This window comes from Triturus cristatus, chromosome 6 (assembly GCF_964204655.1).
Source record: "Triturus cristatus chromosome 6, aTriCri1.1, whole genome shotgun sequence".
NCBI classification, from domain to species: domain Eukaryota; kingdom Metazoa; phylum Chordata; class Amphibia; order Caudata; family Salamandridae; genus Triturus; species Triturus cristatus.
This window is the reverse complement of record NC_140589.1, coordinates 342,810,969-342,825,696: the sequence shown is the minus strand read 5'-3', so window position 1 is coordinate 342,825,696 and position 14,728 is coordinate 342,810,969. Positions and strand designations below refer to the sequence as shown.

The 14,728-nt window shown below is 44.4% G+C and overlaps 1 protein-coding gene across 1 annotated transcript in view; it reads right to left on the bottom strand.

The window, feature by feature from the left end:
• ADAM17 (ADAM metallopeptidase domain 17) overlaps positions 1-8,403 on the bottom strand; it is a 597,876-nt gene extending 589,473 nt beyond the window's left edge. Inside the window, exon 1 of the mRNA XM_085610726.1 lies at positions 8,203-8,403. Within this exon, the coding sequence (XP_085466852.1) occupies positions 8,203-8,329 (127 nt within the window). The 5' untranslated portion in view covers positions 8,330-8,403. The remainder of the gene's footprint in view (positions 1-8,202) is intronic.
• Positions 8,404-14,728: the final 6,325 nt, after the last annotated feature.

Sequence of the window (14,728 nt, the reverse complement as noted above, 5' to 3'; positions counted from 1 at the left end):
TGTATGGTCAGTCATTAGCTTTACAAACCATTGTATTGCTGTGTTACATAAAAATTACAATTTGTTTCCTTAAGTATTTATGCATAGTCGAACAAACAGAAGGCGTTAGGAAGTATGTGTTTTTTTAAGTATGTTACTAGAATATTGATTGGTTTATATGTTTGAAACATTGCTAGTTCAATCCTGGATGATGTATCAGACCGTAAACGTGTATGGCATCTGTAACTTATAACCTTTTTTAAAAAACTGCTGTATTTTGGAGAGGAGCCTGTTCTTTCTTCGTTTTTTAAGTAGGCAGACTCTGCACTAGTCTGTTTATTGATTTATACCTAGCCTTTTGGCTTACTTCTTTGGAAGCAGACGCTATGCCAATCTATTTGCTTTAAACAGCAGTGTGGAATGTATATCTCCCGACTCCCTAGCCATATATATTTCCCTTGGGGGCCCAGATTTAATGGCTATTTACTTTGTCCGATGCACAACTAGACATTAAATTACATAAACAGGAACAGAGCTCTGGCAATGTGCTTTCACAGCAAACAGATGCAGTGCACCAAAAAGGGAGTTTACTACTCTTTATACATGTCAGATGCAGTGCGCCAAAAAGAGAATTTACTACTCTTTATGCATGTCTTCAACACGTGTGGCCTACATTAAAAACTAGCAAACACAAAGAGATGATGGACGGAGCGCTGAAACTTTTCAGACACTCACCCCCAGTCACGGATCTGGGTTGAATCCATCATAGTTCTTTAGCTCTCTTCGCCACCCCAGTCCAGACACAGCTATATGCAAATCAGTCTTGACCCTGTGCCTCATGGGAAAAGTCCAGCCTGAACTGCCAAGCCCTGGACCGGAAACAAGCATTCTGGGACCGGTTTCGGGCTAACAGCCCTCATCAGCCAGGCTAGCTTGAATCCAGTGGCAAAGTGAGCAAGGTACCCACATCTGAGCATACCTTGCCAACCTAGAGCAAACACAGCAAACACAAGGAGATGATGGACGGAGAGCTGAAACTTTTCAGACACTCACCCCCAGTCACAGATCTGGGTTGAATCCATCATCGTTCTTTAGCTCACTTCGCCGCCCAAGTTCAGACCCAGCTATATGCAAATCAGTCTTGACCCTGTGCCTCATAGGAACAGTCCAGTCCGAACTGCCAAGCCATGTCTTCCATGGACCGAAAACAAGCATCCTGGGACCGGTTTCGGGCTAACAGCCCTCATCAGCCAGGCTAGCTTGAATCCAGTGCCAAAGTGAGCAAAGGACCCACGTCTGGGCATACCCTGCCAACTTAGAACGAAAACAGCAAACACAAGTAGATGCTGGACGGAGCGCTGAAACTTTTCAGACACTCACTCCCAGTCACAGATCTGGGTTGAATCCATCATCGCTCTTTAGCTCACTTCACCACCCCAGTTCAGACACAGCTCTATGCAAATCAGTCTTGACCCTGTGCCTCATGCGAACAGTCAAGCCCCAACTGCCAAGCCATGTCTTCACTGGACCAGAAACAAGCACCCTGGGACCGGTTTCGGGCTAACAGTCCACATCAGCCAGGCTAGCTTGAATCCAGTGGCAAAGAGAGCAAGGGACCCACGTCTGGGCATACCCTGCCAACTTAGGGCGAACAAAGCAAACACAAGGAGATGATGGACGGAGCGCTGAAACATTTTCAGACACTCACCCCCAGTCACAGATCTGGGTTGAATCCATCATCGTTCTTTAGCTCACTTCGCCACCCCAGTTCAGACACAGCTATATGCAAATCAGTCAGAGGGTCTGTGTTTATGTGTCTGGAACATCTGTATATTTTTCTGCAGTGTGTGTCTGTGTGTGTGTTTCAGTAGTATTTGTTAATGCATGCTGAGCATATCCTAATAGTATGCCTGCTGGGGACATGTCTGCATCGTGGATGTGCACCCTCTCAGGAGACATTCTTGTATTTACCGGTGGTGTGGTTTTCTATAAGTACTGTATTTGTGTGTGGGTTTTTAGGCCCCGCTGCTGACCAGGGCTAGGAACTTTGTATAGAAATCTTTTGAGCTTCAAATTCAGGTGCACCATGGAGATGATTCTGCTGAACTCGCCATTTTACTATCACCCGTAACAAGAAAGAAAACTGAAGGTAGAAAAGGAAAGATGGCAACACGACACAAAGCAAGAAGGGGACAAGAAACAAAAAATTACTAACTGCTGAGACCCATATTCAGTCTGCTCATTGCAGCGCAATATGCAGACTGTGACATATATGCTTCGATGCTTCACTGTATGTTATATGAGGACAGTGACACTGGCTTCTGTATACACAGTAGTCAGATGGCGACACATCTGCTTCTGTGCCGGGTAGTATGCACTAGAGGCAGACAATGACATGTGAGGTAATTGAAAGACCTTTAATACCCAAGTTTTATGGCTGTTCCCAAATATAATTATAGAAGTTGAGCCTGTAAAACCTATGGGAACTAAAAATCCCCTCTGTATATAGGGGGTATGTTTGAACGAGGACCGCACCGAATCAGTGGAGATACCTATGAGGGATGTGAGATTATATCTTCTGTAATTTATAACATTGAACCTGGATTTGTAAATTGGTCACAATTAGATTATGTGTATAAATACTGTCTTTTAACTTATCTTTTAGATTATTTCTATTTTTAATATTACTGCCTCTCCTGAAGAAGGTGGAGAGAATAGTCAATAACACAGAAACGCCGCGTTGAAAATTTTCTTTTATTAAGAACCTGGATAAAATGTGAAATTGTATATTTGAGTCCTTTTTTGATAATTTTCTTTTACTATGAATATGGATAAAATGTGATGTATATTTGAGTCTTTTTATTATTGATTTTAAAATTATTGATGTATTTTAATATTGTGTCACTTAATAATGAGATAAAAGTGATCTGAACTGAAAATCGTGTTTATACTTGTGAGGATAAACATAAAGAAGATAAGACATACGCAGTTTTCCTTTTCCACTTCTACTTTACCACGATTTTGAACCATATATATTGTATCACTATTTTATAATTGAAAAGAATGTGTAATAAATCTGACTTTTTTAACATAAATTCAGGTATAAGTGTTTGGTGTTTATCTATATATGTTGATGAAGACTTTTCTTTAGATAAGAAAGCATATAGTAGTCATTTTTAGGTCTCGCCTGACCCAGCGCATGCGCTGGTCTGGCGAGACATTTTGTGAGGGCTCCAAAAAGTGCTACCAGGCCAGCCTAGAGCTACAGTTCATGTGCGCGGGTGCGCGAGCCGCGCTTTACCGCGATTACTTTCACTTTCGCGGCCGCTTTGATGTTTGATCGCAATCACTTTCGTGGCCGCATGGCCGCTTTGATGTTCTCCATGAGGCTTCAATAGATTCCAGCAGTTAAAACAAGCATTGGCATAGCCAATAGGTCTCGCTTTTGGGACCTTATAAGTGTTTAGTTATGCAACTGTTGCATGGCTAAACACTTATAAGGTCCCAAAGGCGAGACCTATTGGCTATGCCAATGCTTGTTAATGGTTGAGATAAGTCAATGAATGTGTGCAGAGAAAAGGCAGACTTTTTCATTAGTGAACTTACTTTGTAACCCTTTCCCTTTTGTCATAGAATAGGGTACCTCTCCTTCTTTTGTGGATTTACTACAACACACCACTTAGTCAAAACACACTATAACTAGGAATTGTAGAACAACATTATAGTTGGGTGTTCCCTTCTCATGCAGAATCATTCTGGAATTATATATCCTCCTTAAAAGTCTGAACTATAACACTGAAGCATAACATTCCTACTGGGAATAATACATGCACTGTCCCATTAAAGGGATATTAGCCTTCCTAAGAAGTTCCCAAATGAAACTGCCAGGCTGAGAAGTTGCACTCATCACATATTAAAGCTACAACCCTCCTACCCCCCGCCCCCCGCTTAGAAGTACTTCTTCTGCACTTTTTAAACTGTGACAAACCTTCCAATAAATGTTTACCATGTTTCATTACATGAACAGAAGCCCTGCTTTGAAATGTTGGTGGATTTCAATTCAAGTTGCAGTAATAATGCTGAGACGTGATGCTCTGGCCAAATCAAAGTACGACTGCCTTGTGATATATGCTCATACTGGCCTCTTAAAGATATATTAGTTATCTAAAGCTGAAAAGGTAGCGTGACACACGCTCTACAATTGTGCACTGTCCTGGTCAAGGAATAAAATAGAACTCCTAGCACACGGTTACAGTGCCTTCCTTGCCTCTCTGCTGAAAACTTATCAAGTAAAAGTACTCATTCAAATGCACGAGGAATTAAAACTTGACATCATGTGGCTCATTTTCATACTCACCCCAAAGCTTTGCACCGAATAAAAGCAGATACACTGTTTTAGCCAATGATTCTTAAGCAAATACTCTGCATTGCCATAGCATTTCAAACATGTAACTGTTTCACAAACAGCAAGTGTATTATTTTAAAACTAAGAAATAGATGTCACTCGGAAAAGAGTGGCGACCAAACCTAAATCTTGAGTGGTATAAATAGTACAAGGGAAGGGCTTGGGAACCGCAGATCTTAGTTCTCTCCCAGACCTAAAGGCCAGATGGCAACAATGAGTGGGGCCCCTTGATGAGATGGAATGGAGGGTTGCATGCATGTCCATCTAGAATGTTGGTGATCCTTTTCAGAGTCTGGCTCATTCAATTCAATTATCTACACATAACTTATCTCATACCTCTATGCCTATGGCGGGTTAATAAGTTGACTGCACTGACATGCAATCGCTACCAGTGTGCAGAAGCCCATTGTTAAGTTAAATGGAAAGATCCAGATTCCAATCCAAGTAAGTTCTGGTATTTTGTTAGATCGTACCACACTAATCGACAGGAGCAGTCTCTATCTCACTGTACCAACTGCCCACCTTAAAGTCTCACCACCACCACCCTCCACATTCTCTACCTTAGTGTACACTTCTAGAAGGTTGGAATTAGATTTCAACTTGGATGACATAGAAGATAACAACACTCATTTATATCATGTGACATGGGAATGTCCCGTCTTCAAGGGATACTGGAGGAGGGCATCTACGGAGATTTCTGGGGTACTGGGAGAAGTCGTCAAGCCCTCCCCTAAGAAAGCGCAGCTAAGTATTGTGAAGGAATTAGCTGGTCTGAGGGGAATTGAAATTTCGGTATTGGAGTAGCAATGGCTAAACACTGGTGCTCCCCGAGCCACCCCTATCTACACTGGCGAGTGGCATTGGACCGGTTGTTGCAAGCAGTAAACACTCCTTGACAGCTTTGTAGTGGTTTATTTCTTAAGGACATGTATCCGGCACAATGGCAGCACACGTCCTACCGTCCCTGCTTCCTCCGCTAACTGTCCCGCTCCCCAGCACCTTCTAACAGCACTCTAACCATTACATGTACTACATTCTACAATCCCATTACACCCCCCCCCCTTAATCACAAAAAACAAAACAAAAAAAATCAAAATGGAATAGTCGTAAGAAAGAATAGGCGCAAGCATAATGCTTGCACCATAGATTATCATGTATATAGTCCTTTAACCACTTTGGTGGTTTCCCCGATTCTCTTATTACATGCATCTATATCAATATCATTACTACTCACATTTTTCTCCAGATTTTCCTGTGCGACAATATCTTCACCTGAAACATCATCAGACACCACATGCGAAGATACCACTCCTTCCCCAGAGATTGTATCATTAGCATTAGATTGATTTTCATCCAGCCCCATAGAATCTGAAATGCTCTTATGACAGTGAATAGGGTCCCTAACAATTTCCTGGACATCAATCAACGGATCATTAACATTTGTAGGGTATTCACTACACATCTCCTTCCAAGCGTCAGAATTGCCAAAAGATATTCTTTTGAGGGTACCTTACCACTGTTGAGTGTCAGAATTATCCAAAATTCAATGACTTCCTCAGGATCATAAAATGTACTTTGACTCTTTTTAACAAAACCAGTTTCCTAACTCAGACCCAATCCCCAACTTTATGACATTTTTTGGAGTCACAGTATAGTTTACTTTTTTCTTTGCAGTTACTTACATTCCCTCTCACATCTTCAACAGACCAACTCTCAACACCAGAATAAAACAGCCATCAGGGTTAAATTTAGACCTTGGGTTCCGTCCTCTCATCGTGACAAATGGGGACACACTGGTGGATTCATTTGTTATAACTCTATAAGCCCAAACCATTTTCCCAAATTGGGTCTCCCAATCTCCCTTGCTTGCAATGGCTAATTGGAATGCCCTCTTTATGACACGGTTGAATCTCTCAACCATGCCATTACTGTTTGGATTATAGAGTGAAGTGGTTTGTGTTTCATACTTACTCTTTCAAAATAAGACTTAGCCTTGAGAAAAGTGAATTGGACACCATTGTCACTTAAGATGGTAGTAGGGATTCCTTCAGACACAAATACTTGATCTAAAAATTCCAAAACAGAGTCAGTATCGGGATGATCAACAATCTGGACAACAGGCCATCTCATAAACAGATCAATGAGAATTAGGACGAACTTTTGTGGCATACCAATAGACCCCATGATGTCCACAGCTATGGACCATAAGTGACAATCAAAGGCGGTCTGGCAACAACTAAAGATTTATCAGCCCGAATACACTTGGTACAATTCCTCCCACATTTCTCAATTTCACGGTCAATATTAGGCCACCAAAACAATTTTTTTTACTGTTGCTTTGGTTCTGGATATGTCAAAATGACCCTCATGAGCTAAATTGCTAACTGTGTTACGCAAAGAAAACGGGAAATTACTTTTTCTCCTCTTAGAAGCGTGTCATCTGTATGTTCAGATCTCACCTCCCAAAATCATCGAATGGATTATGTAATATTACACTTGTAAGCCATTCACCATTAATATACCTCAACACTTCTTGTAAACAGTAATCATTTCTGCACTCTGAGTTCCACTCATTCACTTTGACAGCAGGCACACCGCTGTCATGCACAAATGCGGCCTGGAACCCATTACAAATTTCATCTTCGCATTCTTTCAACTGAATAGGCATTCTTGAAAGGAAGTAGGCCATAACATTATCCTTGCCAGGAACCTATAATCCGGTACAATTGCAGCACACGTCCTCCCATCGCTGCTTCCTCCACTAACTGCCCCGCTCCCCAGAAACCCAGCACCTTCTAACAGCATTCTAATCACTACGTGTACTATGTTCTACATTCTACAATCCCATTACAACAGCAGTATGCTAAACTCGAGGAGTAGAAATTGGATGGCTCACCATGGCTTGGACTGAAAAGCTGTATGAATGAAGTGCTTTATCTGCAAGTTTGATGTAAACTTTGATGCCGGTTTGTCAACTGTTATATTACTGTATAAGAAGGTAAAACTAAATAAAATGTTCACTATAAAACAAATAGTTGGAAAAGCTAGCATAAAAATACCTTTCTACTAAATTCCACGCTGCTAAAGATATACTCATGAATTATTTTAAAATGGCAATTGAAGGCAACCATCAGAGAGATGCCCGCATAGTGGTCTTAATAGTTATTAATTAGAGAAAATAATTGAAGGTTTTGGTCTAGTCTACGAGGGAATTGGGCTTTTTGACACATAGCAAAAGGTGTGTGTGCGGCAAAAATGTGTAAAGAGCATTTTAAGGCTAATTTCAAACTGCTGGAAAGACTGCAACACGAAATGAAACAAGTTGTGCTTACTGGATTCTTTATAAGCAGTTCTAGTATGGACATTTGACTAAGTATTCTGAGGAAACAATCTAAAAAATACTTTAATTTTTAGGATATACTGACTTTTCAAATGTGAATTGTTTTGCATTCTGGAAAGGGCGAATCTCCATTTATATAAAAAAAAATGCATAGGTTTTAATAAGAAAAACTTGTCGAGATCACCATCTCCAACAGCGGCACAGTCAAAGCTTGACTTGTATATATTTCACAATTTCTGAATCAGAAAGCTTACAATGGAATTGTCACAATACGCGGCATAAAACAATGAAGCATAGCATTGCAGCAAAACAACCTGCTACAAGAAACCAATTAGCAGGCATAAAACCCTAACAAGTGACAAAGCTTTATGGCGAGGTACCTCTTTTGATGATAAAGAACATGTTAAAGCTTCATCTTGAGGCTACCCCAGAAATGCCACAAACAGGAAGCAGGCACAGTATGGGTGCGTTTTCTTACCTTGATGCACGTTGTGCGGGTGTTCCTTTGATGCAGGGAAGTGGCGGACGCAGAAAACCATACACGTGTGTATGAGGAAGAGCAGGAGGGGCAGAAGGCAGCTCCTGGACAGGGATCGCAGCCTCATCTCTCCAGTCAACTGATGGATGCAGTGCAACAAGTCCGCAGTGATCACTTTCCAAGCCAGGAAGCAATTCAGTGACGCCACGCGTCACGTGATGCGAAATGAGGCCAGCGCACGCGCAGAGTAACTCTACACAGCGGCTGTTCTACCCCGCCCCTCCCTAGACAGAACAGACTGTTCGAGCCCGTGTCTCAGCGCCTGGAGATGGGATTATAGTAAAAGGCCGAGACTGCGAAGAGACAGTACAGCTGTTGGGTAAAAAGCGTTGGTAAGGCATCGTAGAAACAGGGACGAGCTGATGTAGGTAGACAGTGTAATGGTGTCGCTGTGAGGGAGCGAGACACCATTCAATTAAAATTGGCTCTCGTTTGGACCCCGCCACTCGTTTACATTACACATATTCTACTGTAAATCTTCCGTTCCCCATCTCAGAAAAATGTTTGCAAAAATAGTCTGAAAGAAAAGGCAGATTGTATTCAGCTTTCCCACCCAGACGATTTAAATCCGAATGTACCCGAGGCGAAAAGACAACTACAACAAGCATTTACAATGCAATGGTCTCGGCATTGGTAAAGTTAGAGCTATTGGCATTGCTCATGACATTATTTTTGTTTATGGTTTGTTTTTAAAACATTTAAAGAAACGGCATTGTTATTTACAATGTCAATAGCTTAATCACTCTCAAATGCGAGACCTATTGCATTTGCACCCACACACAGATTAAGCTGACATTGTAAATAACAATGCCGTTTCTTTACATGTTTTAAAAACAAACAAAAATAATGTCATGAGCAATTCCAATAGCTCGAACTTTAACAATGCCGAGACCGTTGCAATGTAAAGGGTCAGCTTGCTCCCCTCATGCCGAGGTCTGAGTTGTAAGCTGTGTGGGTTACAGGTAGTTGGTCGTCAGTAAGGAGTTCAGCCTTCTACATCTAGGTACATAGGTTCAAATCTAGATTCGGGGCGTCCATTCTCAGTGCCCGGTGTGACGTCAGCTCTACATTGTTTGAGGCCGAGTTGAACATTAGCCCACTCTGAGCCAGAGGCTGGCCACAGGCCCAGTGAAGTTAGAGTGCGTCTGGGATATCTTTGAGTGACGTGCAATGCCTAGGTTGTAATGTGAACAGGGATCAAGTTGGATACCTGGACTCCTATGAAGGCAGAGCAATACCCATCATTACAGCGCCACGATGCACCAAAACTACAGAAGCAAGCACTGAACAAAAAATATAGAACTTTCACTCCCAAAACCACGCCCACTGACATAACCCATGCACATGTATTTACTTGTGTCTCAGGAAAGTTTAAAGTATACTCATGACCACTGCAATTATGCTATTCTGCATCGTGGTTTCTTATTTACATAATTATTTGCCACATATTCCATCATCTGCTGCATAAACTGCAGACTTTCGAAACAAATGTAGCTTAAACATCAAACGTTACAACAAACGTGGTGACCAGTTTGCACGCAGAGGAAGGCCCTTCCCAAAAAGTTTAACTGATCATCTGTGTCGCTTATTTTTGTATATTGTTGTTAAACTGGCATTAATGGGGTGAAATCCTTGTCCAGGTGGTATTATCATGTGTAAAAATTACAAAGTAAGTCATACTATAAAAAAGCGCCAACTTATACCACATAATTGTCCTTTTCTTGTGGCACAATTTAGCCACCAATACCGCATAATTCCTGTGGCCGCGCTCATATGCCTGTCATTGCAACAGTGTGAGAAGAGCCCTGCTTGTGCATTCATGCAGGTGCACAGTTGTGCATAGATGGGCACCGCGCGATTTAAACCACAGTGAATATGAGAATACTAAGAGGACGCAGCCCTTGGAGGAGCAGTCTTAAGCCATCCACAGTGTGCGCCCTGAAGTCCACAGAGGAGTTTCAGTGGCGCTACCTGTAGGCATGGGCATTAAATGCGAGTCATGGAATAGGCCGGAGAGGGGCACGCAAGTGTGGCAGGGATGTGCATCATAAAACCAGCAACAGGGTGTACCCAGACACCGCGAGCAAAAAACTCAAGGGGAATGCATTGGTGCCCGTCTGCAGCCTTCCGCTGAGTGCACCGAAGTCTGCCAGAGAGCTCTGTCTCGTGCTGTTGCGATGTCTCCCTGACCCACATGCTGTAGACCACCCTGCCGCTGGCTGATCCCTGCTCACTTAACTCTCTGCTGCGGCCGCTGAGTGCACTGAAGGTTGCCAGAGAGCTCGGCCTCGGGGCAGTTCACCTCATTACCACTGGGCCCTCAGTTCCCTGGAGCACTGCTTTATGTACGGGCCCCATCCTCTATTGCGCCGTACCTTGACTAGGGCCCCTCCGTTGCAGGCAAAGTGGACGCTGTCTGGGTCTTGTGTGCTCCCCGGGGTGTCGCTCATCCAGGGCACAGCTAGGGTCAGTTTGCGGCCCTTTTTCATGCGGTCGACGCCATCTCGTTAAGGGCGGTTGGCAATCCCGGCTCTATGCGGTGCCTGTTCTCTGTCTGTCAGTCCACCTGGTGCGTCCCCTCAGTGGTCTTTTCAGTTCAGTAAGGACTCATCATCACAGCCTCCTCCCTAGGGCCGAGGACCTGCAGCGAATGCTCTCTGTGGCAGCGGTTGAAAGGAGGAGCAGAACTGTGCGTCCTACCCAGCCGCCATTAACCCAGCCATATGTTGATAGAAACGGGCGTCCCCTCAGCGGTCTTTTCAGTAAAGACTCGTCACCACAGCCTCCTCTCTTGGGTCGAGGAACTGCGGCGAATGCTCTCTGTGGCGGCGGTTGAAAGGAGGAGCAGAACTGTGCGTCCTACCGAGCCGCCATTAACCCAGCCATATGTTGATAGAAACGGGCGTCCCCTCAGCGGTCTTTTCAGTAAAGACTCGTCACCACAGCCTCCTCTCTAGGGTCGAGGAACTGCGGCGAATGCTCTCTGTGGCGGCGGTTGAAAGGAGGAGCAGAACTGTGTGTCCTACCCAGCCGCCATTAACCCAGCCATATGTTGATAGAAACGGGCGTCCCCTCAGCGGTCTTTTCAGTAAAGACTCGTCACCACAGCCTCCTCTCTAGGGTCGAGGAACTGCGGCGAATGCTCTCTGTGGCAGCGGTTGAAAGGCGGAGCAGAACAGTGGGTCCTACCCTTCCGCCATTAACCCAGCCGTATGTTGATAGAAACGTGCCAAATGTTTGAGTCAGTCACTGTATCAATGCTGGGAGCAATACCTGTGGAGCATGTGGAGATTTTTCGTCAGATCCTTAATTTGTCCCCTAATTCAAAACACCTCAAACAATAAACAAAGCTAACAAAAAAAATAAAGGAACAAAAGTACACGTTCTGTAACATTCCCACATTAGAGTAAGCGATCGCATTACTTCAAAAACCCAAATTAAACATAAAAGTCCGACAACAGCAGTATACAGCAACAACGCCAAATGTATACAAGTAAAGGGGCCAATAGCCACAGGCGTGCCCGGCAGTCGAAAAGGAGAGACTTCAAGACACTATTAACCAATCACTACTAGGACAGTTTAAAAGGCACACAAAATGACAAATAGAAACAACAAGGAAATGGGGGTGAGGGGAGGGGAGTGGGGTCAGACCGACACAGCACGGAAAACAGGAAGCAGGCGCCGAACTCCCAGAAACGGGGAGAGGGAGGGGGGGGTTTAGGGCCTCAGAGTCAGGACAGAGAGCGAGTGAGTAAGACTGAGACCCGAGTCCGAATTTAGGGAGAATAAGGAAGCATTAGACTGACAGAAAAGAAAATGAACAAGGAGGAAGCTGCGAGCTGCACGAACCTGATGCTGGACACCACCGCCTTTCTCCGAGGCAGAGCAGAAATGCCTCGGAGAAAGGCAGCGGCATTTTCGGTTTCGGGGGCGTGTTTGTCTTTTCTCTCCTCCAGCCATTGGCTGGAGGAGAGAATGAGACTTCTTGCAAAAAACACGCCCACCGATCCGAAAAGGACGGGGCCTAATCGGAATGACTGACCTCTTCTCCAATGGCTGGCCAGCATTCAAGAGGCCAGCCAATGGAGAACAGGGGAGAAGAGGGGCGGGTTCAAGCCCCTCTTCTCCAAGTCATTAAATCTCGCGAGCGAGACTGCGCAAGCGCAGCCTTCGCTAGCCGAGTCCTAAAAATGAATGTGATCATGTGTACTATAACTGGTGCAAACATAAACAGACATGCAAAATAATGATGATGAATTCATAGTGGTATTGTATTGTATTGTAATTGCATTTATATAGCATTTACTACCCTTGATGAGGCGTCAAAGTGCTTTTTAGGCGAGTTGAACGCTACTCTGGAAGCCATAAAGGAATAGTCGTGAAATTAGTATAGTGAAATACTAAATTAATTTGAGCGGTGGATTGAGAAGGATAGTGGTGGGATAGAGGAGGTAAAAGGTTTGCATTTATATAGCGCTTGCCACCCCTAATGAAGCATTAAAGCACTTCTAGGCGAGCAGCACGATACTCCAGAATCAAAAACCAACAAGCATTGGCATAGCCATTAGGTCTCGCCTTTGGGACCTTATAAGTGTTTAACTATGCAACAGTTAATGTTGTTGTACCGAGGATATTATGCTGCATAACTAAATACTTATAAGGTCCCAAAAGCGAGACCTATTGGCTATGCCAATGCTTGTTTACTATGCGAAGAAACAGCACATAGATCAATTAGTTGTCAGGTCAAGGTACTGGACAATGACTCTGAGATACAAATATCTCTGATTTAGGCAAAGATAATTTTCCTTCTTCTTAAACTACCCTTTTATTGTCTTTGCACTTTCCACCCATATAACTTTGTTAATAATGGATTTACATACTCTGGGAACTACAGTATATTTTTGTTTACTGCTACTTTGAATTTTAGTCATGAAATAGCATTCACGAATTGCTGACTTTTGACATATGATAGGCTAAAAAGTACATTCACTACATTAGCTTAAACTGAAGATAACACTGACATCCACCACTCTTTGCTGGATCTGCTGATCCACAAACACACAATCTATTTCACAATCAAGTCAGTGTACTTGCCAGAATGCCAGAAAAAAAAAACATTAAGTAACTTATTTTCCGAATAAAGAGAACTCAAAAAAGAATCACCAATAGTAAATTAAGCATTTTATGCAAATGGATGAAAAGGAAGAATTTTTTTTTTTTATTGACATGTTTTTATTAGGGTTTTGCATGTATTGCATCACAAGGAACAATCACCATTATAAGCATGAATCATTGTACCATAACATCATGTACCTTTAAGAAAGTTATAGTGCGTGTATACTGTAGTCCGTTAGCTGCTGAGATCTCCTGTGATGGCCCGAGAGACTTGTCTTCCCATTGGTCGGTTCTATCTGGCCCCCATGCATATCATCCTGGTCGTGCCTACACCTTCCGTCTCGATCGGGGTCAACCTCACCTCCCCAACTTGGTCTGAGCTGCGTTCCCTTCCTTTCCAGATTCCCTAGCATGTCATGTAACTAGAACAACGGTGTGTAAACCGCTAACTGGGGCTATTGCCGCCTAAGGGGCGGCTTGGGAAGGGCCCTGGGGTAGGGGGGGGGGCCCCGAAACTGGGTAAAGTAGGGGAGGGAAGGAGGTAGTGAGTGAAGTATGGGGGGGGAGAGGGTGCGGTGTCGGCAGACGAGAAATTCCCGTGGTAGATTATGTATGGACTGGTGGTAAGTGTATGTGGTGCGCTCCGGGGGGTCCCCGGGGGGGGGGGGCGGGCCCACCACTCGGCACGAAGCAGGGGACTGGGTTCATACTTGCCCTCATGTCTAGGTATGTTACCTACCTTATGGGCCGCCCGCATCCCCCGCCGATCCGGGGCGGTCAGGGGAGGCCGCCGGGGCGTGGGGGGTGGATTGTGTCATGGTCGGGGCTTCCCCCGTCGCGCCTGTTTGCTTAAAAAGGATGAGGAGCTGCGCCCACTCCATAGATATCGGGCGTTTGCGGGCGCCCTTTGCCGCCTCCTCTCGCAGCAGCTCCTCCTCTGCTGCTCCCCACTTGAGCACCGCGCCCACCCATGCCGGACCGGATGGCCCCTCCGGGGCCCTCCAATGCATCGCGATGTTTCTCTTCGCGAGGAGAAGGGCCAAGGAAATGAACTTCCATTGCACCTTCGCAGATTTCCTCCTCGGGGTTATCCCCAGCGCGCATTCCTCCCAGGTGGGGGCGGACGGGAGTTCGGTTGTTGCTTGAATGGCTTGGTGTACTCCTCCCCAGAAACGTTGTATGGATGGACAGGCCCAGAACATATGTTTGAAATCGGCGTCTACCTGGTGGCAGCGGGGACATTCAAATCGTGTATCGGGGTAAAACCGGTGGAGTTTGTCCGGGGTGAGGTATGCCCGGTGTAGGATATTAAATTGAATATTTTTGAATCCCGCGTTCCTGGACACCTTTT